Source organism: Dendronephthya gigantea, unplaced genomic scaffold (assembly GCF_004324835.1).
Source record: "Dendronephthya gigantea isolate DGI-Jeju-01 unplaced genomic scaffold, DenGig_1.0 000039F, whole genome shotgun sequence".
NCBI classification, from domain to species: domain Eukaryota; kingdom Metazoa; phylum Cnidaria; class Anthozoa; order Malacalcyonacea; family Nephtheidae; genus Dendronephthya; species Dendronephthya gigantea.
The window spans coordinates 774432-798140 of NW_021163049.1; the positions used below are offsets into that span (position 1 = coordinate 774432).

General features: G+C 36.9%; 1 protein-coding gene across 1 annotated transcript; it reads left to right on the forward strand.

Moving 5' to 3' along the window:
- The first annotated feature begins 2068 nt into the window (after positions 1-2068).
- Positions 2069-2563, forward strand: LOC114526536 (P2X purinoceptor 7-like). The gene has a single exon (XM_028548146.1). It carries the CDS (start codon positions 2069-2071, stop codon positions 2561-2563), a length of 495 nt encoding a protein of 164 aa, XP_028403947.1.
- Positions 2564-23709: the final 21146 nt, after the last annotated feature.

Here is a 23709-nt window from a genome sequence, read left to right on the forward strand (position 1 = left end):
TGAGAATTACTTGGTCCATTTTGGCCCCTAAGGAACTGGTTTCTGAATTGGTGGCCTTTCTCTCTTCCAAGCTGTACAAAATTCCTTTGTCTGACTGTACTTCTGATTGCATTTTCTTGTTCTCATCTACTTCTGAGTAACCCAAATCACTAAGTGAATGTCTATGAGACATTGGTTTCAATTGATCTTCCTGTCATTTTCCCCTTGTAGATGCCTTTGTGTATGCAATCATTGCTTCTTTAGCACATACTGCATCCGTACTTACAAACTGAATGAGATTACCATCTATGCCATCATGTGCAGTGGAATTATGCCGGTCCTTTGCTTGTTTATCACTACGTGACAAGTAGTACTTGAAGGGAGACATAGTTTTGTCAGAACTAAAATGGATTTGAAAAAAAATATAGCACTACCAGGTATAAAAATTCAACACTAATTTTGATCAATTTTCTCTAAAACTTTCAAAAAGTAGTCTTGGAAAATAATGCTAGAATTTCAATAGTACTTACTTGAAACAGGATAAGCATATGCATCGTTGTTTTGAAGGTGGTTTTGGTAAATATTTCTTTTTCCTGTGAAGTTCCTGTGAAGGTACCAGTGACAAAGATCTTTTCTTGCTAGTTGATGTTCTTTGAAAAAAGTTAAGCATATTGTATTGGCGCTTATTTGTTGGCTTCTCCAATGTTACATCCTGTGTCAGTTCCAGCTCTTTATTCTTGGCTGTAACATAGAATTAATTAATTCACTTCAAAGGCATAATGCAGGATACTGCAATAAACATTATGAAAAATAAAAATAACAAAACTGCAAGATATTTTAATAGGTTACCTTGGCATCCACTGCAAAACACAGATGCCCCATACCCTTCATTAGGTCCTGGTTTACTGCATGGTTCTATGCTGTGGCATGGTTTTGAGCATGAATAACAGTAATGACTTCCATTGTAATCCTCATTACATGAAACACAGATTTGTTCTGTTCAAATTAATAAATATTGTCAATGTCGCATTGGGCCATTAGCCAATCGCCATTTGTCAAATAATGACAAATAATGTCAATTGACAAGTATAGCCCAACAGGCAACAACGTTTCTACGAGTCCAACAATAGTAACAACATAACATGATAACAACAATCACAAGTCAGTCAAGTCACAACATTACATTAATAGAAAGGAGCAGTGCCAGCGCGCGCATCTTTTCTGCGCATAACAAAAACGTAATCGGAAATTGTCGGAAATGACTCGGCAAGGTGTTAGGAGCGATATCGATTATCGAATATCGATCTGAGAAGCAAACACTCAAACAGAGCAAACAAGATTCGAGAATGGTAGGTAAAAATTTGCATTTATTTGCATATATGTATATTGTATAGCCTAATTGTTGAGTTTATTTTGTTCTCGTTTCTATGTAGACAAGCCGTTGTGATTGCAAGAGTTCTTGCAGTGTTAAAAGGAAAGATAATGGGAATCGAGGTTGCCCTTGCAAAGGGAATAATGTGACTTGTTCAGAAGAATGCAAATGCGGTACTCGAAAAACACCATGCAGGAATAGGGTAAGTCTGTTACTCCAATGATAGATTTCGTTGAAATGATGGTACTAACCTAATAAAGCCTTAAATTGACGATTTTTTTATAGACAATGGCAGGAGATTTGGAAAGGGAGCGAGACGATAGAGGCAACGCAAGACAGGCAAGCGGAAAAGACCAAGGAACAAAGAAGCAAAGCAAAGCAGATCGAAAGGTTTTCGTCTCACTCACAAGCCAGCTGAATCCGAGGAGACGCAGAGGAGAAGGAACACAAAGACGTTAAGGTATTTTAAAGCGTATATTGGACTTATTGGTTTAAACTTTACACTCAAATGTTTGTAATAGTGTTTGTCTGAAATAATTTAAAATGAAACTTTATTAATATTGGATGGGCATTATACCAGACATCTCCGAGTCCAGTTGTATACCTAGATATATTTCCCTGATAATTTTCATGCTATTATAGGATTTCATTGGGACATTAGACGATGCTTTGGTCAGAAAGCTGGCTATTCGAAGTTTACGGAGAGGGATAGGAAGTATGGATTACATACACAGCTTGATTGTTATGGAGGATGACCTTGACGAAAACAATGACCTTGGGGAGTTTTCAACAGAAGAACCAGCTACTCAAGGACCCAGTGACTTGGAAAACCAGGAGCCAGAAGATGATCCTATGGTGGATAGTGTAGCAGATTGGTGTGTTTGTGGCAAATGTCGTCCTATGCCACAAGAAATTGAGAATAAGTGTTGCAATTTGAGAAAATGTATTACACTGTCTTCTCGATTTACAAAGTTGTGCCTGGACCCTGATGTGCTAGAGTTGTGCATCAGGAATACAAGTGACATCAGGAATGACCGGGAAGATAATAGCACCAGGGCTTTTCGCAAAGCTGCTTATCGACAATTTATTCTTGCCCGTCATGGTCATCTTGGGAAAGGAAACAGACGAGTGTGCCCATCATGTGTCGTGCTGAAAATAAGGGAACGTTTTCCTTCTGTCACAGGGGTTTATATGGGGTATAAGGAACACTAGCAATATAAACTATGTAATATGCACAGCACATTTCTACTTATATTAAACATTGGTACGGTAAATTATTTTCTTTCAATCAATGATGAATTTACTCAGTATCAATTGAAATTGGAGAGGAATTGTTTTATGTAAATCAGTACCCAATTATAAATATGATGGTGTACCTGGAAGTTCTGGCCGAGCTAGCAAGTTATTTCATTTCTATGATTTTTCAAACCCATATAAATTTAAACATCCTTACAGCTGGTCCCTGTATCCTACACCATCATCCCTGTATCCTACACATCCATTTTGTTGACTTTTTAATGCACAATTCATGGAAACATTTTGGTATAAAAAGTGACACCACATGGAAAACAATTATGCATGTTTTAATTCTGAAGAATAAAAAAATATTTACAGTTATATACAATGCATGTATTTCTACTTTTGAGTAAATCTACTCCTCCGGGCAGAAATTTCCCTTGTAGGAGGTGGTGGGATATGTGCAATTGTTGGTGAAATAAGAGCAGGGTCACTCAAATTCAGATCGACAACCCGGTCAACACTGTCAGGATCCATTTCCCGTCTCCTTAGGATGTGTGAAATTATGACTGGAACATACTCATAACCCTTCTTGCAATTAACTTTCTTGTTATCCCACTGCCTTGTTCTGGGATTATATTTCCTGGTTACCATTCCCTCGCCAGATGTGGTCTTTTTCTGTGGAAGGTTGACATGGTAATTCCAGTCAATGGCTGTGAGTTGCCGTCTTGCTTTATATGCTGGATACCTAGAAATTTCCATTTTGAAACAGATTATTAACACTTAGCAATAAATTTTAGTTGTGAACAACAAAACTACCTACACCAAGCAAAATAATTATTCTTACTTGCTCAGGTTAGCCCTAACAATAACTCTGCCAAACGGGCAAGCAAAATTATGCACAATGCAATTGGTTGGCAATCGGAAAAGCTGTTTAGAAGATGTGTAGGACTACTACAAAAACTTACTTGAAAGGTGTCCGTTTAGGAGTGTACACCAACCCAAGACTGTTCGCACACTCAATACCTCCAGTATGCCTACAGCATTATAATAAACATTTATCTCTTCTGTATTTTTTCAATGAAAGTAAATTATCATGTTAGTAATAAAAGCAATCCTAGCTAAAAACAATGTACATATGTTACTTGAATCGTGTATAATACTTGAAGCTGGCAAGTAGTTCCGGATTCAGGACAATTTTTTGCAACTCCATAAAGTCTTTGTCTCTACGATCAAACCATGGAAGACTTTCGTCATGGTTGTAATCATCATCATCATGATCGCATTGACCCCCCAACCACTGGTGTACATTACAAATATGATGGAGCAATCCAATCCATATATCCTAAACAAATGTTCAATTCAATATTCTATTGACAGAATACATAAAACTCATTAGAAAAACTTCTTGCACTGTAGAAAGTAAATGACACATTGACTGACAGAAACATCTATAGTAATAACTTCAGGAATGAATGTGGTGTAGAGGGAATTGTGCAATGTGTATTAGACAAAGTGGAATAACCAGGTGAATTTAAGTTGGTAATTCACATGAAAAACCATTGAATAAATACCTTCATTCGCTTTAATGCTTCATCATCAGAGGTGGTACTATCGCGACACGTACTGGAGCAATACCAGAAATGTCGGACTATATGACTTGACCAGTCTTTAATTTTGTGCATGGATTTTGGTTTACTTAACTAAAATTTACACCACATTGCCATAAGTCAAAGTCATAGCACTCTGCCTGTCCAAACAAGTTTTTTACATTTTACAGTATTCGGAAAAATTACAAACCTTAGCCAGAGATTTTTTTATGCTCTTTGACTTATGCCAAACATCCAAGCTATGCACTATGTTTCCATATTTGGATTCTGTAATGAAAAAAATTCATCATTAAACAAATATACGTAAGCATAAATACAGAACCACAGAGAAGCATGGCAATGTCATCAAACAACATCTAATTCATATAAAGCTCACCAAGTAATGCCTTCACAGATGTGGATGCATCAGTCACTAACTCAACCACATCAATTTCTTGTGTTAGCCGATCTAGACTTCGTCGTACCGCCTCTTTTTCCATATTGGTGGAGATGAGACCAACATGCCTCTTATCCAAGACTTCAATGTCAATAATGTAATTTGAATCTACCTCCACCATGAAGTAGCAAAGATTCTTGGCATTGAAGCCTGGCGAGTCACATTGGCCATCACCACCAATAACAACTTCTTTTCCAGAATACTCCTTCAGGATATTGCTTCTCATGTCACTCCACCAACGGTTTATCTCTGGTATTAAGTATAGTCGCTGGTATCTGTAATATGTTGACTTGGACAGAAACTCTAAATTCAAGAAACTTGCCATCCGTTCCACTTTGGCATAATTACTACCAGATAATATCAGCGATGCAGCTGTCTGAAGATCGTTGACATAAATATCATTGACTTGGTGGGAGGAAGAGAATTTGTATCTGTGACCAGAGGAACATTCACAGTTCACAATTAGTGTAACGCCAACAAGGTGATGTCTGATGTTGGGTAAGGCAGTACATCCAGGGGTCTGGCATCTAGCTCGAAATACTTCAAGATGTAAATTCAGAGAGCAGACAAATTTTCTTTCCTGAACCATGTTGTACTCTTCTTTCATTCCATATACTCTATCCCCTCTGCTAAACTTCTGATGTGGACCAAAAGCGAGTGGAGTGGCATTGGGTGACTGTCGTCCAGCACTAATGTCTCTTTGCTCTATAGGATCTACACTGATTTGCAGTGAATCATCACCATCTGACTGTTCTTGCTCATCATCAGACATTGAGAAAAGGTCATCATCATCAGTCATATCACCTTCAGAGTCCTCATCACTACAATCTCTTATAGAGCTACAGTAAAAGCAAAACAAATAGTTATGCTGTAATGTACCTAAATCCAAGGATTTTCTCTACTGACTATACTTCATGCATATATGTGACAAAGTGTGGTTTGAACACACACACAAGCTCCTCAAAACACTTTGATTAATTCTAACAAGGCTATAAAATTATATATTCACATGATTCAGTATGTTATTTCTGGACATATTCAGTGAAGATTGAAAACTGTCCAATTTACAATTTGTAAACAAACTCAGTATGATATGCTTGTAACATTGAAAATTTCTTACTCTGAATAACTTTGCCTTTCATCATTCAAATCTTCAAGTGCTGACTTGGTAAGCTCATCTAAGCTAAAAAGGAATTACACATATATATCAAAGCAATTCCATTGTATAGCCTCATTGCTAAAATGGATGTTAAATCATACCTTGCTAAAATAGAGACAGTTGATATAAAACATAAACATATTTATATACCTGATATCCTCTTCTAGACTTGACAAACTACACTCATCATTTGATTCCTCATCATCAGTGAATAGCGACACATTTGTTTTATTGAGGTCAACAGAACTAGAGCAAATTCAAATAGCAATTCCCAATCAATTGTTGACACACACATACATACACACATATCCATTTACTAACTATATCCATATATAAACTATATCCATTCACCATTAAGCAACACAATTTGATATCTATTTATTATCTAACTAATCTATAACATTTCACATGATTAATCATATAGTATTCTATTATTATTATTTATTATTATTCTATTGTTTGAATATCTATTTATATTTTATGTTTTATACTGTATTCCAATTATTATGAGAGGTTACATCCCATATAAATCAGTACCTCTCAACAACACTTAAATTTATATCTCCAGTAGTTTCTGTTTTCGAAATCTCATCTGCCTGATGTTGAAATATGGGAGATACCGATGGTGAACATGTTGGGAGGCATTCTGTAGTCTTCAGAGGGGTGGATGTTTCCAGACCTAAAACAATTCACCTTCATCAGGCATATATTTTTCACTGTATAATATATAAATATACCAATTTGTCAAAATGCCAACAAGAATGAGGGCTAAAGAGACAATAAGGCCAAAATTTTAAGCGACAAGGGTCATATTACTGTGTGATTGCAACTTCCAGACAGCTGGACATTAACAAGGAATGTAGGCCATGTGCTCATGTATCAAAGCATATACAGAAATGGAATTTATAATATCATTGAGTAAATTCGAAGCTTTTCTAAATTGTTTAGCGTTTTGCGCTTGTTTACAATTTTTCTTGAATTCATTAAATATTAATACCTTGAGTATAAACATTTACATCTTGTGATTCCTGTCGCTTGCCTTCGCTCAACTTCTGGCCCTTCGACCTTTCGATATCCGATCTAAAATAGTTAAATTACACCAATTTGAACACTTCCATACCAACATCTAACCCATTTAACCCAGATGAAACACATAAAACACATTAATCATACCTTCTTCGATACTCTAAAGAGAGCAGATGCGCGGCGAAATCGTTGTCGCTACACGACTTGTATCCAGCCGCGATTTTTGCCTCATTCCACGTTTTAAACATGTTGGCAGACAAGTATATTTTGTTATGTTCCCTATTCCAAGCTTTTTTTCTTTCATTTTCACTAGAATACTTTCTTTTTCGCCCTGAACTTTCGCGTTTGCCTCCATGCGCTCCGGATGTGGACGCTATCTTGGATACATTAAACTTGAAAACGTCCGCCGACGTTTTCAAGTTTAGCGATGCGCAGAAGGGATGCGCGCGCGCTGGCACTGCTCCTTTAATAGAATCATTAGAATATCTTAATTTAACTTTTATACCATCGTGATTTGAACTGATTTTAATTTTTTGCTGACGTATTATCATTATTATGTAAATGATGTAATTTAATTATTTAAATTGCGTTGTCATTGTGTGTGTGATAAATGATATTAAATGAATTATTTATTGCAATACAGAATACAATTCACAAAGTCAAAATGTCAAATGTGGCATTTTAATAAAGGAACATTTTAAATGCCGAACTTTTGCATGAATGTAAGCAAATAAAACCAAATATTAACGATTAAATTCAACAATATATTACCTTTTAAGTCGTCTAAGACTAAACGATCGTCGACGCCCATTGCCATCTTCATTTTGAAATTTTGAATAAATTAATTTCTCTCTGCTCCGCCCGCGGCCCGCTGAACCATCCTGCTGCCAGCCTGCCTAAGGACTAAGGCCCGCTTGCCCCGGTATCAAATATCGTGGATTTAAGTGATGCATTATTGCCAGACACTTTACAGTCTTTACTGTTTATAGTAAGTGTAAATGTTAAAATGTATAAATATAAAAGTGTCTACTGTCTACCGCAATAATCCACCGCATGCCGCATGGCTAACCTGTCTATAGCCGCAATTTTCTACCACATTTTATCTTTTACGAAATAGCCTACCGCAGGAGATCTTCCGCTCAAGTGGCAGACTTTCCACTATGGAGTTTTACTCTGAAATTTTGATGTTTTTGTACGAAGTATGATGTCTTTCTACTTCAAAATTGGTCAAGGACAGCTCCTAAAAATCTGTGAATTTTATCGCTTTGGGGAAAACACTGGAATATGTTTTTACCCTTCATAAACGTGCTAAAAATAAAGATAAAGTCTGTACGAACAAGTTCAGATATGCACATCTGCAGATACCAGCACACAACAAGTAAAAATTGGAGCTGTAAGGTACCTAATATCAATAATTTAGCAAATTCGCATGCTTTCCTATACGGATTTCAAGGTTAAAATATTGTTTCTCGGGAACATAGTTTGGCAGTTCTAGAATTCCCCAAAATTTCAGAGGTAATACCTCGATAGAAATCATGATGATTTGGATATGCACATTTAGCATTTTCGATTCACAACTTATTTAAAATGCAAATTTTAATGATTTTCCACTCTAATGTTATATTAAGTCGCCATATTGGATTCTACAATAAGGCTAAAAAGCGCATGCTTGGCAGCCATGTTGTCCGCCATGTTGTCCTGCATTTCTAGCCATGATGCATTACATTTGATACAAAGCAATCGCAAGCAAGTGATATAGACAGACAAATTGGGCTACAAAAATGTAATGAGTCTTGTAAGAGAAAACTGTCAAAAGAAAATGATAGTGAAAGACAAATTAGACTGCAGAAAAGTAATGAGTCTTGTAAGAGAAAACTGTTGAAAGAAACTGACAGTGAAAGCGAAATTAGACTGTAGAAAAATGAGTCTCATAAGAGAAAAGTGAGAAACGAAAATGACAGTGAAAGAGAAATTAGACTGGAGAAAAGTAATGAGTCCCATAAGAGAAAACTGGCAAAAGAAAATCACAGTGAAAGAGATTTTAGAAAGAACAAGGATAGACTGTACAAAAAACAAAAAAGAGCAGAGAATGTGTTCCAACCAAAAGACAAAATAAATAAAAATGATTATTTAAAAAAAAAGTAACACCACTGCTAATGGTGGCATTGAACAACAATGTTGGGCAAAAGAAAACATTAATAAATTTACCCAGTGTGCAGTTTGCCATGAGACATGGCCTTTGAAATCAAAAGCTAAGGTATCCTATGTGTGTTCAAGATGCCCTAGAGACAAGAAGTCCCTGAGGAAGTTTTCATGTGAAAATTCCATGATTCCTTTACAAGTCCCACAGGAACTGCAAGATTTTACTCAGGTTGAGGAAATGTTGATTGCCATGCCATGCCAATTATGAGGGTATATATTAAACCTGATGGTCAACATGGTTATTCTGGGCATTGTATTAATTTGCCACAAAATGTTGCTTAACTAGCAACAACATTGCCAAGAAACCCTAAAGATTTGGCCGTAATTATTGTTAAAGTGAAAGGCAGAGACAATACATTCACAGATGTCACTGTCCTGGAGCAAAAAGGGCAACATATTCAAGCTTGGTTAATTCAGAATAATCCACATTATTCAGAAGTGACAATTAATGAAGATGCACTAAACAGTTTACCTGAGAATGGTGTACCACCAGGTCTTATGACTGTTGAGACTGATAATATCATTGTCTCAGATGATTGTGCTCCAGACTTTGGACCCCCTGCTGACAATTTTTCAGAGGATGTTGTTTTTAATGAGTCACATGACATTAGTAGCTTTTCACCTGTTGGTGAACATGAACAACAGGAACTTAAAGCTGTTAGAAATCAGCTTGCTGAAGATTAACCATTGTCATGGCCATCTCTTAATAATGAACCTCTAAATGAGTATCAGGTCTCTCATTTAGCCACAATGGCATTCCCATCATTTCCTGATGGGAAAGGTGATCCTACTAATGAGAGCCTTCTCAGAGATATTCCTTTTCAGGAACAAATAAAGCATCTGCTAAAATTGGTTGAAATTATTGATGGTAAATGGGTGTACCGTTTTGCTAGCCACCCCAGATTTGCATACTGGGCATTTAACATGATTCAGAGAAAGCGAATCTTGCAACAAAGTGGAATTTTCCTGAAACACAACCCAGATGAAGCACATCTCACCCTTGATGAACTGTGTGAAATGGCTGCCAAGAGTTAGGTATCGAGATATGTTGCTAATATTGCTGGCACTGATTCTTACTGGAATAAAGTAAGAGAAGAACTCAAAGCTATAATCACTAATATTGGAGCTCCAACTATATTCTTTACCTTCTCCTCTGCAGATATGCATTGCCCAGAATTACATGCATTATTTAATGCTGATCCTGACAGTGAAGCTCCCTCAAGCACTGCAGAAGTTAGACGACAAAATGTAATTAACAATCCACACATTGTTGATTGTTTTTTTACACAGCGATTAGAAAGTTTGGTCAAACACTGGCTTTATGCAACACTTGATGCCAAGTGGCATTGGTTCAGATATGAATACCAAGGTAGAGGTAGTATTCACTGTCATGGTACTGCCAAACTAAACAATGACCTGGGCTGATGTGAGCTAACTCAAAACTGCTTTGAAAGGATTCTTAGCACAAAAATTTCAAGATGAAAACGAGTGTGTTGATACTACAGAAATAGACCATGATATTCAAGCTGGTCAGGAGGCTACTGACATTGTGTGCCAATATGTTCATTGGTTGATGTCAATCATGAACCTTAACCCACCAGATCAGGACATGTGGGTAAGACCTGACCTCCACCCACAATCCTGGTCAAAACATTGACGACACTCAGTGTTAATTGCCACTACAGTCAGTAGTCACGGAATATATTTCAAAATTCTCCCCCTTTCCCCTACAAATCAATGTTGGGTGATGTTTCAGAACTCATTCAAGTATTCAGCATGGGCTCAACATTGATTAGGGGGGCGAGGGGGGAAGTTGAGACAGAAATGTTGATGTTTTGCATAAAAAACTACAAATCATTTTGAGTGTAGTCAATGGTTTTGGCCAGGATTGTGGCAAATCATAAATTTGATTTCTGATTATAAAACAGGGATTCAACGGGTTTTGAGATACGGATGTAAATGTTGAGCCATTCAGCGTGAGTCAGACACTATTGCCCAAACACAAGGCAGCTAAATTAGCGAGACGAAACGCGAAAGTGGCATTAACACTGTCAGGCAGAGCTTTACAGTATAAAATTGAAAACCAACGGGGTATTGATGAACTAAAGAAGTAGTTTCAGTCATTAAAGGTGTTTACAACAGTTTAGTAGAGAAACATGAGAAATTTACTTAACTTATCGAAGAAGACACAGAATTCGAAGTGGAAGAGCCCTGGCTTGAAAAATGTAAACAAACATATCTAGCTTTGGAATAGACCTTTTTATAATGATGTCAAACGCGGAAAGTATGATGTTACATAAAATTTGATTGGCTCCACAAAACTATTGAGATAATCAAACTTTGTGTAACATCATACTTTCCGCATTTGACATCATTATGAAAAAGGTCTATTAAGGGCTAATGAATACATGCAGGAGATATTGCAGAAAGAAGGAATTGTGGGAAATGAACAAGCTAATAAAATGAAGCTGCTATTAGAGTTAATGATGAGACAGGCAGAAATACAGACGGAGATACAGTACACAGTATAATTGAACCTCAAGTGGAAACACAGAATAATGAAGAGGAAGCAAGCAATAATTCCATCAAGCATATTATTGGCTCCAAATGTAACAATAGAGACACAATTACTCTATTATGCACCGTGCTGAGTGTATAGCCGTTAGAAATGATTAAAGGTATTGGAACCGATTACAAAGCAACTTGGGATTATCGGAAGATCCGCGTTTTTGTGAGCTAGTCCATCTGATAAGACAAAGTTACAACACAGTAGGTTGTTCCTTCCTCTAATGTGTTTACATTTTCTTCCTATAAGACAAGCTTAATGGAGCTGGTTGGGGACTACCAAAACAACTTCTTGCTTTTCTAGACTTTCCTGGTTTGCAGTTTGCACATGCTTAATGCCAGTAACTTGTTTGGTATGTCCCTTTATTGATATCAGCTGGTGTGATGCAAGCTTATCTAGGGATGATATGGTAGGGATAAGCCCTCCTGCAGCAAGTAGCTGGTTGTGCTCAAAGTTAATATCACCAGGGTTTAATGCAGTTAACTTTGTAGATTTCTGTCTTACAATCTCCTCTTTTTTACTCAACCCAGTTTGAGTCTTGAAATGTTGAAGCTTCACTGGACTTTTAACTTTCTCTAGTGTTCTTAGTTCAGAATGTTTTTTCTGGGGAGAAACATAGTCCCCTATAGGACTTGTTTTCGGTTTAGAACAGACAATTAAAATTTTTTTTCAGTTGACTGTGCCTTTTTAACAGGCGAAACCCCATGGATGTAGTAGGTCATGTTTGCGTTTGGTGAAGTAGATGTACCTAACAAAATGCCAATAATTAAGATTTTGTTGCATAATGTCTTGCATTTCACATTAATGTACCAAGACCAGTGCGCAATAAATGTAAATCTCATTTGAGAAATATGAATGATTGTTTCAGATATTTAGTGTTCTTTACCTTGTGGTTGTGACTTCATATAAAAACAAGTGAAATTTAATGATCATAATTAGCCGAGCCTGACCATAACGGTCGCATTTCGAAGGTAAATGGTGCTTCTACTAAGCACATGGCAATCGCAAAATCATGAAAATGTCTCCATCAAAACTTTATATGGCCATGGGGTATCTCTTTCGGTCAACATTTTGGATAATTTGATTAAATGTATGTTTCAGTACAGGTGATCTTGGTTCACCTTTGGCAGCATACTTGGTGATATATTCAGCACAAGCATAGTGGTCGATAACAACTTGGATCTTTGTCCTGTAGTGTTCACTTTCACCTTTACTGGGAACTTTTTCAAATTCTAACTTTGACTTTGGACAATGATCTATTGGGAAATGGAATCTACATACCAAGTCACTTTGATTTCCCTTTTTCTTAAGGCAATAGCTTGTACTACAATGAGTATGTCGTTGGACCATGTTTAACAAATCTACATAATCTAACTGCTGATCACATCCCAGGATGTCATTATGCCTTTTTTGACATGCAATCCTGGCCAAAACCATTGACTACACTCAAAATGATTTGTAGTTTTTTATGCAAAACATCAACATTTCTGTCTCGACTTCCCCCCTCGCCCCCCTAATCAATGTTGAGCCCATGCTGAATACTTGAATGAGTTCTGACACATCACCCAACATTGATTTGTGGGGGAAAGGGGGAGAATTTTGAAATATATTCCGTGACTACTGACTGTAGTAGCAATTAACACTGAGTGTCGTCAATGTTTTGACCAGGATTGCAGGTTTAGACCGAACCCATAAGTTATTGATTTGGCATTGTATAAACGCTTTTATTCTATCCATAAATTGCAACATTACAAATTACAAGGAAATAATACAATTATATAGTTAAATTTAAGCTTACTTCTGTTCCCGAATCCCAACTTTAACAATTTTTAACATTCACTGGTTAGCAACTTTTTTCAGACTCTCCGGTTAGCACTGTTCATAACATTTAAAGTTCCCTTCTCATTTAAAACACCAATTCCCTCCCTAATTTCTACTTTTTCAAAAAAAATGTCAACTATCAGTTTATTATGTCTAATAATATTATGTCTCCATTATGTAAGACAACAAAACAAAATCAGTTGGGAAAAATCACAATACTGTCCTTCAAACCAATGTTCAAGAAGCTTGATGACTTTCACAATATCCAAGCTATCAGGCATCCAACTAGTGTAAAATTTAGTGATGCTTCCCACATGGCTTCAAACCTCCTAGAAATCCAAAATATACCTGCAATCCTGCTTCCAAAAAGTCAAGACAAAAGACATAGTATAGTCCTAGTTTGTAAGGAGGACAGCACCATCACTTGCAAAGGTGGAATTGACATTAAAATAGTACAGGATGTTATGACAAAAGCCTTGGGAAACCACTCTGTTACTTCCCTGTGTTGAGACCGTCTAATGTTATAGTAATAAACAAAGCACACTCATGCTGTTTACTTGTCGAAGGAATCTATTCACATTATCAAAAAACCCTACTTAAATACAGACCTACTAATTACCATATTTGATCATGCATATAATTATATAATAATTACTCAATCCTCCTTTTTCCAGTTCCTTAAATATTGCTAAACAATTTTGAAAATTCCTAATTGTACCAATATTAATATCTGTGCCTATGTAACCTACTTTATAATCTACCATATAATATTGTTACTTCCATATACTCTCATTTAAAGTTTTAATCACTTTTTTCTATTGTATTTTATAGTTTTCTAAAAACGTTCTAATCAGCTTCTTATAAGTTCACTGAGTATAATCTCTCAAATGTTGAAATACGTATTCGTGTCGATCCTCTAATTGGTGGATTTACCTCTTGATTAGTGTCCTCTACATCATATCTTACTTCATTGTTAATTAACTGTTGATCTATTAGTGCCCTCTACATCATATCTTACTTCATTGTTAATTAACTGTTGATATTCAATTTCTTCATTGTTGATGGTGGTACTTGTGATTCACCTTTCTTTAATTCTTCCATCTTTGTTTCTTCTTTGTCTATTTTATATTTTGACATAGGTAATTGGAACCATATTGTAGCTCTTATATAGTTATAAGTTAATTTGTAACAATTGTCTGAATTAAACAAACTAGAGAAAAAAATAGGACGTTATGTATATGTGGGCAAAAGGGGAACATAATGAGTAATTTGTTGAATAGTTAATTGCGAATTGATGGGCATAGAAATAGAAATAAAAATAACCAGATGGGGTAGTTGGGAATTTGTTGGACAACCGCCAACCATGTGGTGTGTTTGAAATAAATTTTTTTGTAAAAAAGGTTTTGTTTGTGTATGATGGAGTTCTTCAAGAAACTATGTAGTTACGGGTGTAGTAATAGGTTGTGTAGCGTTATTGGTGGTGTTTAAATCAAGGTTATGTAAGGAGGTAGTTAGGAAAGTAAAATAGAAGACAAGAAAGGCAAGCGTGCGAATCAGTATCCCCCGTACGCGGCGTTTCATCCTTTTGCGGACTTGTCAGCGGGGAGCAGGGTTGGCTTTGTGTAAAAGAACCATGAAGATAAGAAGTGAGTAAAAGTGGTGTGTGTTTGTAGGAGAGTCATAAAGAATCAAACCTGCGTGAAAGTGTATTCGTAAAAGGTAAAATAGAAAAATTAAACTGTGTGTCTTACCAAAGTTGTTGTTGTACTTGGATAGACCAACGCGATGAGCCATTTTAATAATTAAAGTTGTTGTGAAACTGTGTAGAATTTTATCAGAAATTGTGTAAAAAATTGCTTAACAGCAGAGCTTGTATCCGTTCAAGAAGCTTGATCGAAAAGGGGTCAGGGATTACACATGTGCATAAAATGCGTTAGTATGTTACGTCACTGGGGTCAGGTGTCAAAGTCTGTGTGGGGGATAGTGGGGGTTTATGTGCCAACTATGGTTGTGTGTGGACATTGAGGTTTAATTGTGTTTTGTTCGTACATTGTACTTCATGTAGTATGGTTGGTTATTATTGTTCAAGTTTCATTTTATCACCATAGTCATGAGTTAATAAAAGTATGGTCAAGTTGTTTTGGACTTTGGTGAGGAATTACAATGCAATGTAGAGTACATTTGATATGTATTCTAACAGGTTGCTGTTGTCGGGGTTTGGTGCTGTGAAGTTACTGGGTAGTTTAAATGGATGTTTTTTAGTGTCCTTTCTGTTTCTGAAGAAATATTTATTGTACATGCTTTTTTATATTTTAGAAAAGAGTCATATATGGTCTTGTATTGTGTGTGTTTAGGTGTTGGGACAAAGGTAAGACCTTTCGACAGGGTTTTTTGTGCTTCATGTGAGATGGGTTTGTTAGAGAGGTTGACAATAGTATTGTGTTGGGAGTTATATTTGAGTTTTTTATGTAGTTTATTTTTGCTTTTGTGTCTGTTGTTATTTGTGTTCCGTTGTGTTTTCAAATATTTTAGGATGTTTCGTTTGTTGTAATTGTTTGTATCTGTGTTGAGTTTTATTTGGTTTTTTGTTATTTGTGGTGTGTGGGTTTGTTGCGTCTTAGAAAATCCAGGATTTGTTGTTGCGTGTTGTAGTTCAAGTGAGATGGAATGTTTATGTGGGGTGCTGATTGTTGCTCATTGTTGTTTGGTTGATGGGGTGAGGAGGTTGTTTGGAGTGATTCTGGTATTTGAGTTGCTAAGTCGTTTAAGTTTTATGTTGCGATTGTGGGATGGTGCTAGGCAAGCTTGTTTTGTGTATTTGGTTGCAATGGCGTCTGCTTGTTGTAGTATGTTGTTGGCAGTCGTTGTGTCACATTTGTTGTTTATTTGTGCAGATTTATGTTGTATTTTAAACCCTGTGTTTGTTATTTCCTGTTTGTGATAGTCAATGGTTACAGTCAGTAGTTCTTGTGAGGCATTCATTAAGATGTCCTCCCATCTTTGTCATAGGTCTTTGTTCAGGTAGTGTTTGCTTTTGTGTGTGTGATTTCTAGTCCAGGGGGTAGTGTCTGTGCTTTTTTGTGTTCTTCCAGTGTGTGTGTCAAGTGTGCATTTGAGGTTCGATAATTTGGTTTTCTGTGTGGTCATAATGCGGAATGTTTCCAGGAGGTGTGGTGGTATGCTGTTGGGGTTGGGAATGGATTGTGGTTGGTCATTGTGTGGTGTGGTGTTGGTTGTGATTTGGGGGTTAGTTGTGATTTGGGGTGTGTTGTTTCTCTCTTGGTTTTCGTCTTCTGTGTTTAAAAGTTTTTGTTTTTCTTTATGTAGGCCTTCTATTATTGAATCAGTTTCCTGATCGGATATGATCAATTTGTGGCCAAAAATAAGGGAGGTGTCCAAGTCTGTTATGTCTCTGGTCAGTCCGTAAAATTCATCTATCTGTTCGTCAGACATATCAGAGTGAAGTGGGGGTGGTTGGATTGGCAGGGGTAGTGTCAAGGATGGGGATTGTGTTGTCAGGGTTATCAATGGATTTCTGGGGGTCGGGGGTTTTGGTCGGGTTGCTTTGATTGTGTGGAATTGAATGGGACTTCTTAAATTAGGTTATCTTTTGTGGTATAGTTCCATTTAAGTAGTGATCGTTGTGTTTATTTATTTTGACATAGGTAATTGGACCATTGTAGTCTATATTTATAAGTTAATTTGTACAATTGTCTGAATTAAACAAACTAGAGAAAAAATAGGACGTTATGTGTAGGTGGGCTAAAGGGGAAACTAATGAGTAATTGTTGAATAGTTATTGCGATTGAGGGGCGTAGAAAATAGAAATAACCAGATGGGGTAGTTTGGAATTTGTTGGACAAACGCCAACCATGTGGTGTGTTTGAAATAAATTTTTTTTAAAAAAGGGTTTTGTTTGTGTATGATGGAGTTCTTCAAGAAACTATGTAGTTGCATTTGTAGTAATAGGTTGTGTAGCGTTACTGGTGGTGTTTAAATCAAGGTTATGTAAGGAGGTAGGTAGAAAAGTAAAACAGAAGACAAGAAAGGCAAGCGTGCGAATCAGTATCCCCGTACGCCGCGTTTCATCCTTTTGCAGACTCGTCAGCGGGGAGCAGGGTTGGCTTTGTGTGAAAGAACAATGAAGATAAGAAGTGAGTAAAAGTGGTGTGTGTTTATAGGGGAGAATCATAAAGAATCAAAGTAATTTATCAAACCTGCGTGAGAGTGTATTTGTAAAAGGTAAAATGGTAAAATTAAACTGTGTGTCTTACCAAAGCTGTTGTTGACCTTAGATAAACCAACGCGGTGAGTCATCTCAGGGTTGATGTGAAATCGAGTGTAATTTTACTTAAGAATTGTTTGGAATTGCTTGACAGCAGAGCTTGTGTTCGAGCTTGTATTTGTTCAAGAGGCTTGATCAAAAAGGGGTCAAGGATTACATGTGTGTGCATAAAATGCGTTAATATGTTATGTCACTGAGGTCACTAAGTCTGTGTTGGGGATAGTGGGGGTTTACGTGTCAATTTTGGTTGTGTGTGGACATCCAAGGTTTAAATGTGTTTTGGTCGTGGGTTGTAGTATGGTTGGTTATAATTGTTGAAGTTTCGTTTTATCACCGTAGTCATTAATTAAAAAAAGTATGGTTGTAGTGTTTTGTATTTTTGGCGAGGAATTACAGTGCAATATCATCATCTGTGGGTAGTAAACTACCCTGGGTCCTAAAAACGTCCGTGGGTCGATGTTTGGCAATTGCATCAACCGTGAGGGTTTCAATCGTGAATAGGGTTATCAATTTTAAGTAGTCAAGGTTTTCAAGGTTTGTATTTTGAAGTTTTATGATAAGCTTGTAAAACGTGCATATAATTGTGAGTGTAAGGTTGTAGGTATATAGATATCATTATTTAGTTGGTGTTTGAATTATCATCGGTAATTAGAAGTTAATGTGGACGTTGTCATGCGTTTGAATTACTATATATATATATATATTTATATATATATATATATATATATATATATATATATACAGCATATGGATTGTACATTATATTACATAAGGATTGTTCAACGTGACTATATTATAAGTGACCATGTTCATGTGGTTTGATTTGAAGTGTATTTAATCTGTGTGGTTGAACATTTAGGTTTTGTTTGGGCATCTGGTCACATTTATGGCTTAATTCTGCTAAGGACAATTATTTTTTTAAAAAAAAAGTTATTCTATACTTATGTCAGCAGGATGCCCAGGATGCCAGATTTCATGTGACTGGTTAAGGTCATGTAATTTTGTTGTAGGGTTTGCTTGTCATGTGTTGGTTCTTGCATGTTCTCACTTGTAACCCAGTGTGTCCCAGTAAATTCTTTGGTTTGTTATATCCACTCTGGTGTTTTCAAGGTGGTATTCAGACACAATGTCAATTGGGAGTGGTCAAAATTTTTTTGTATCTCTGTGTTCAGGGTGGTGTGGAGGTTTTTGGCTGGTTTTGGTTAGGTTTGGGGTTGATGGAAGGCTTGGGGGATTTGGGTTATGGGATGTTATTATGTTTGGTTAGTGTTGTGTCTGGTATTAAGTTTTGCTGTGATAAGTGTGTCTCTCAGGTTAGTGTTGCGTTGGTAGGCTACAATTGGAGGTTCTTCCCATAGACTCCTCAGCTTTTGTGTAGTAGAAGGGTTTTGTCAGTTGGTTTAATGTACAGGTCTGATTCTAGTTTGTTGTTTTTGTTTTTGTAGATAGTTGTGTCAAGGAAGTTGACAGATTCCTCAGAGAAGGAAAAGTCAAATTTGATGTGGATGGGAATTGTTTATGTATTTAAGGAATTTTTCCAGTTTGTCAGTGCCATGTGTCCAAATTGCAAATATGTCATCTATAAATCTTATCCATTCAATAGGTATAAGATTTTCAGGAGCTTGTTGGAGGAGCTCCTGTTCAAGTGGTGCCATGAATATGTTTGCATAGGTAGGTGCCATTGGTGATCCCATAGCAGTGCCGTGAATTTGTAGAAGTGTTCGTTGTTAAAAGCAAAGGCGTTCTTCTTAAGTACAAGGGATAGGATGTCATGAACTAGTTTCTCCATTTTAGGGGTAATTGTGTTGATTTCTTTCAACATGTCTATACAGGCTTGGATGCCTTTGATCATTAGGTATGTTGGTATAGAGATCTCTTACATCAATAGTAATAAGTATGAACTTGTCTGGTAGTGTATTATTCTGAGCAAATATCCGGCATAGAAAGTCTGTAGTGTCCTGGACATATGATGGTATGTGTTGTAGGAGTGGTTTGAGTAGATGGTCAGCATATTGAGAAAGCTTGACTGTTGGTCCACCACAACCGGAGACAATAGGTCGACCTGGAATGTTAGTTTTGTGTATTTTGGGTAAAAGGTATAGTTGTGGTGTCCTGGCTTGATTGTCAGTTGTGAGATATTTAAATGTTGTGTTGTCAATGGCCTTAGATTTGTGGAGTTTGTGTGCTAGGGTTTTGGTTTCAGTTAGAATTTCAGGGGTCGGGTCATGTGTTAGTTTCTGGTAGTGTTTCTCATTATAAAGTTGTCTATATGCCTCAGTAAGACAATTTCTTCATTGTTGATGGATGATTGTTGACTTGTGATTCACTTTTCCATCTTTGTTTCTTCTTTGTCTTTGTCGTTTCTTCCATTTAACTGTTTAAATCTGGATGAGTCTCTGCACACTCTTTTACCATCAGTTATTCTTCTTGAAAATATTGTAGATCCCTTGATATCTGTAGTGATGTACATGTATGGTTCATACATAGTCTCTGTTTTTCTCTTCTCTCTTTTTAGAACAACTGCATTTCCAATTTGAAATTTGTGCCGTTTTGAATTATGTTGTTTATCATGATACAGCTTTACTTTCTTCTTGTAAGTAGTGTCAAACTCTCGTGTTTTTTTATCTTTCGGTGATAATTCTACAGGAAAGTGGTCCTATTTTGTTTGCACTTGTCTGTTCATCAATAATTCATACAGAGTAGCTTTAGCAGCTGGATGTGGTGTTGATCTGTACACTTGAAGCATATTGTAGGTTGCCTCATGTAGATCCAACCCCTCCTGAGATGCGATACTTGCTGTCTTATTCACAAGCTTATTAAACCTTTCAACTTGTCCTTGGGCTTTAGGATGTCTCGGTGTAATCTTCTTATGCTGAAACCCCGTCACCTCAGCAAATCGTTGGAAATCATTTGAATTGAATGAGGGTCCATTATCATTATCAACTCTCTTTGGTATTCCATATGTTGAAAATATCTTCTAAAGTGAATCGCCATTTTCGAACATTTTAAACCTCGCAAGGAACACGTACATCTCGCACATGCACAAACGTCTTTCCGCGGTGTTTGCAGCACTTGCAGCCCTTGCAACGCTTTGTTTGATTGACTAATTCATACGTATTTATGAACACAGACAAATGTTGGCATTTAATTGAATTAATTTAATTAACCCAATTGTAAGTTTTCGTGAAAGATTTTTGCAGTATGTCATGATTGCACCACTGTACTTCAAAAATCTGTCTTTTATGTCCTGTATGATATTGCCATCTTTTATTATCCGGACAAATTCATGACGGAACTAAACAATTTGTAAAGATTTATTTCAGTACAGATTCTTACAATACAACTTTTATCAAATTATTCGATGTTTATTTAATACTTGGATACTAAACAGTTTACAGGAGCACAGAAAAGTATAAGACGCAATTTTAAAATAATGGCTTGTGTTAAATAACCAACTTAATTGCCATGAAAGTATTGAAGCTGGCAAATATGAGAAAGATTGTTCAAAGCTACAATCAGTGACATAAATATTGGACCGCTTAGCCTGGAAAGGCAACATTTTCCCCCTCCCCCCCTTTTTCAATGTTGTATGCCGAAATAAAACCTTCACGGGGCAAGCCATTGCCTTGGATTTGTTTGCCAACATTTTTTTCACCAGAAAAAACAACATTGAAACGGGGGAGGGGGGTTACGAGTTAATTTTCTAAGATCACGTAAAAATGTACTCTGTCTATACAAGTGTCCCAAATTTTAATGTCACTGATTGTCTGAGTTTTTTGTGTGCCTTGCTTTTCAGTGGTAACTTGTTAGTAAAATTTCGATTGAATAGTGAGGTCCTATAAAATGCCACACTTTTTATTTAGTCATTGATTATCACATAAAGATGTGACTCGCAAAACTGTGCCCTTTAGCGTGTATTTTCTGGGTACTAACTCGAGATGATCGGTAACGCAAGTAAAAACGCATGCACTCTTTTGCATGGTTATTAAGTTAACACGCTGTGATGCTTTTCGACGGCCCTATGCCAAGTGTCTATTATATATATTTCCCATTGAATAGCACATCAATTATATACAAAGTGTCTGGTTACAATAAGTTATCAGTATACATAGCTACACTTGCGTATACATCGCACGCATATATTTCTTTGTTCAGAAACATATAAGTTGCTATACTTTCATTTCGCATGGATCTACTTAACTGCTATAACACAAGCAGTTCTTCATCTGATTCGGAAGAAAGCGAGCTAGGTCGGAGGGAAATTCGAAAGGTGTATTTGATCACATACAGTCAAGCCGACAAATCAAAAATTCCTACGAGGAAATTATTCGCCGAAGCGGTGTTAAAGGCATTCGATGGTGGTTCTGCCAAAGTCCTTCACTGGTGTTGCTCGCAAGAGTCGCACAAGAAGTCTGGAGTACATTATCACATGTGTTTGAAGTTAGATAGAAATCAGCGCTGGCTACGTGCAAAGAATTTCCTCCATGAACATTATCGCATTTCTGTCCATTTCTCGAGCGTTCATGCAAATTACTACACGGCTTGGAAGTATGTGACCAAAGAGGATAAGAACTCTGTTGAAAGTGAAGGGCATCCTGATTTGAACGACAGCGAAGGTCCGTCGACATCGAAAGCGCATATTGCAAATCGAACTCGGAGAATGCTACGTACGCATCAAAGTAATAGACAAACTGTACAACAGGACACTGGCACTACTCAATCCAGCGATGACGAAGACTCAAAAGAAAAGGGAACGAGAACATGTGTAAAGAAGCGAAAGCGCTTGAGTGCGTACGAAGTCGCCGAAATAGTTTTAAATAAAGGACTTCAAAATCGCACGGAACTTTTGGCCTTCTCCAGCCAGCAAAGAGAAGAAGGGAAGACCGATTTGGCTGAGTTTATTGTAAATCGTGGCAAAAAGGTGGTTAGTGAGGTAATTGCAACTGCTTGGGAGATTGAATCGGCACAGAAAACACAAGAAAGACGAGATAAAACCCGCATTGAATTACTTCAAGATGCCCGTCAACTTGGATGCACATGCGATACTTGTGATGAATGGCATTACTGTGCGTTGCAACTTTTAGCAAATAACAACATCTCTGTGGACAATTTTGCTAACTGCGTTAAAGATTTGTTAACGAAAGGCCGTGGGAAGTTCTGGAATATTATGTTGACAGGCCCGGCGAACTGCGGTAAAACGTTTCTCCTCAATCCGCTGAACAAAGTATTTCATACTTTCACCAATCCGGCATCTACAAGCTTTGCATGGGTGGGTGCTGAAAAATCCGAGGTCGTCTTCCTCAACGATTTCCGTTGGTCGCCACAGATAATCGCTTGGCATGATCTACTTCTCATGCTCGAAGGTCAGTTGGTCCATTTACCTGCGCCCAAGTGTCATTTCGCCCACAACATTGTGTTCGACAAAGACACGTCAAGTAAACACCAACTTGTCTACGTCAAAGGCGGCATTGTAGACGAAAGAGAGACAGAGATGATGGCCATAAGATGGAAACTGTTCAATTTCAACAGCATCCGCTCTACAGGATGCACTGTCTTGCTTTTCAAACCGAATTATATGAACAATCTAATTGGTAACGAGTAATCGGGGGAAGTCTAAATATAGCACAGCCACGCATGCATGTTAACCGTATACGTATCCACAAGTAACCGACTTTAGGCATTCAAATATTTTATATAAAATGCACAGTTATTTCGCACAAAGTAAACACAGCTTTCTAACGTTACACACACGTGCTGAATTTGATATTTGTTCACAAATTATATGCATCATGGTGCAAGTTACCACAAGTAACCACAAGTAACCATTGATGTAGATATGATTGACTTTATACCATTGTAGTTTTTAAACGGATGGTTACTTGTGGTTACTTGTGGTTACTTGCGGTTACTTGTTCAAACAATCTATCATTTTTAAGAGGACAAATGGTTACTTGGTATAAATATCGGTATTTGGCCCGTATACTAATAGATCTATATGAACTTTATATATAAGCATG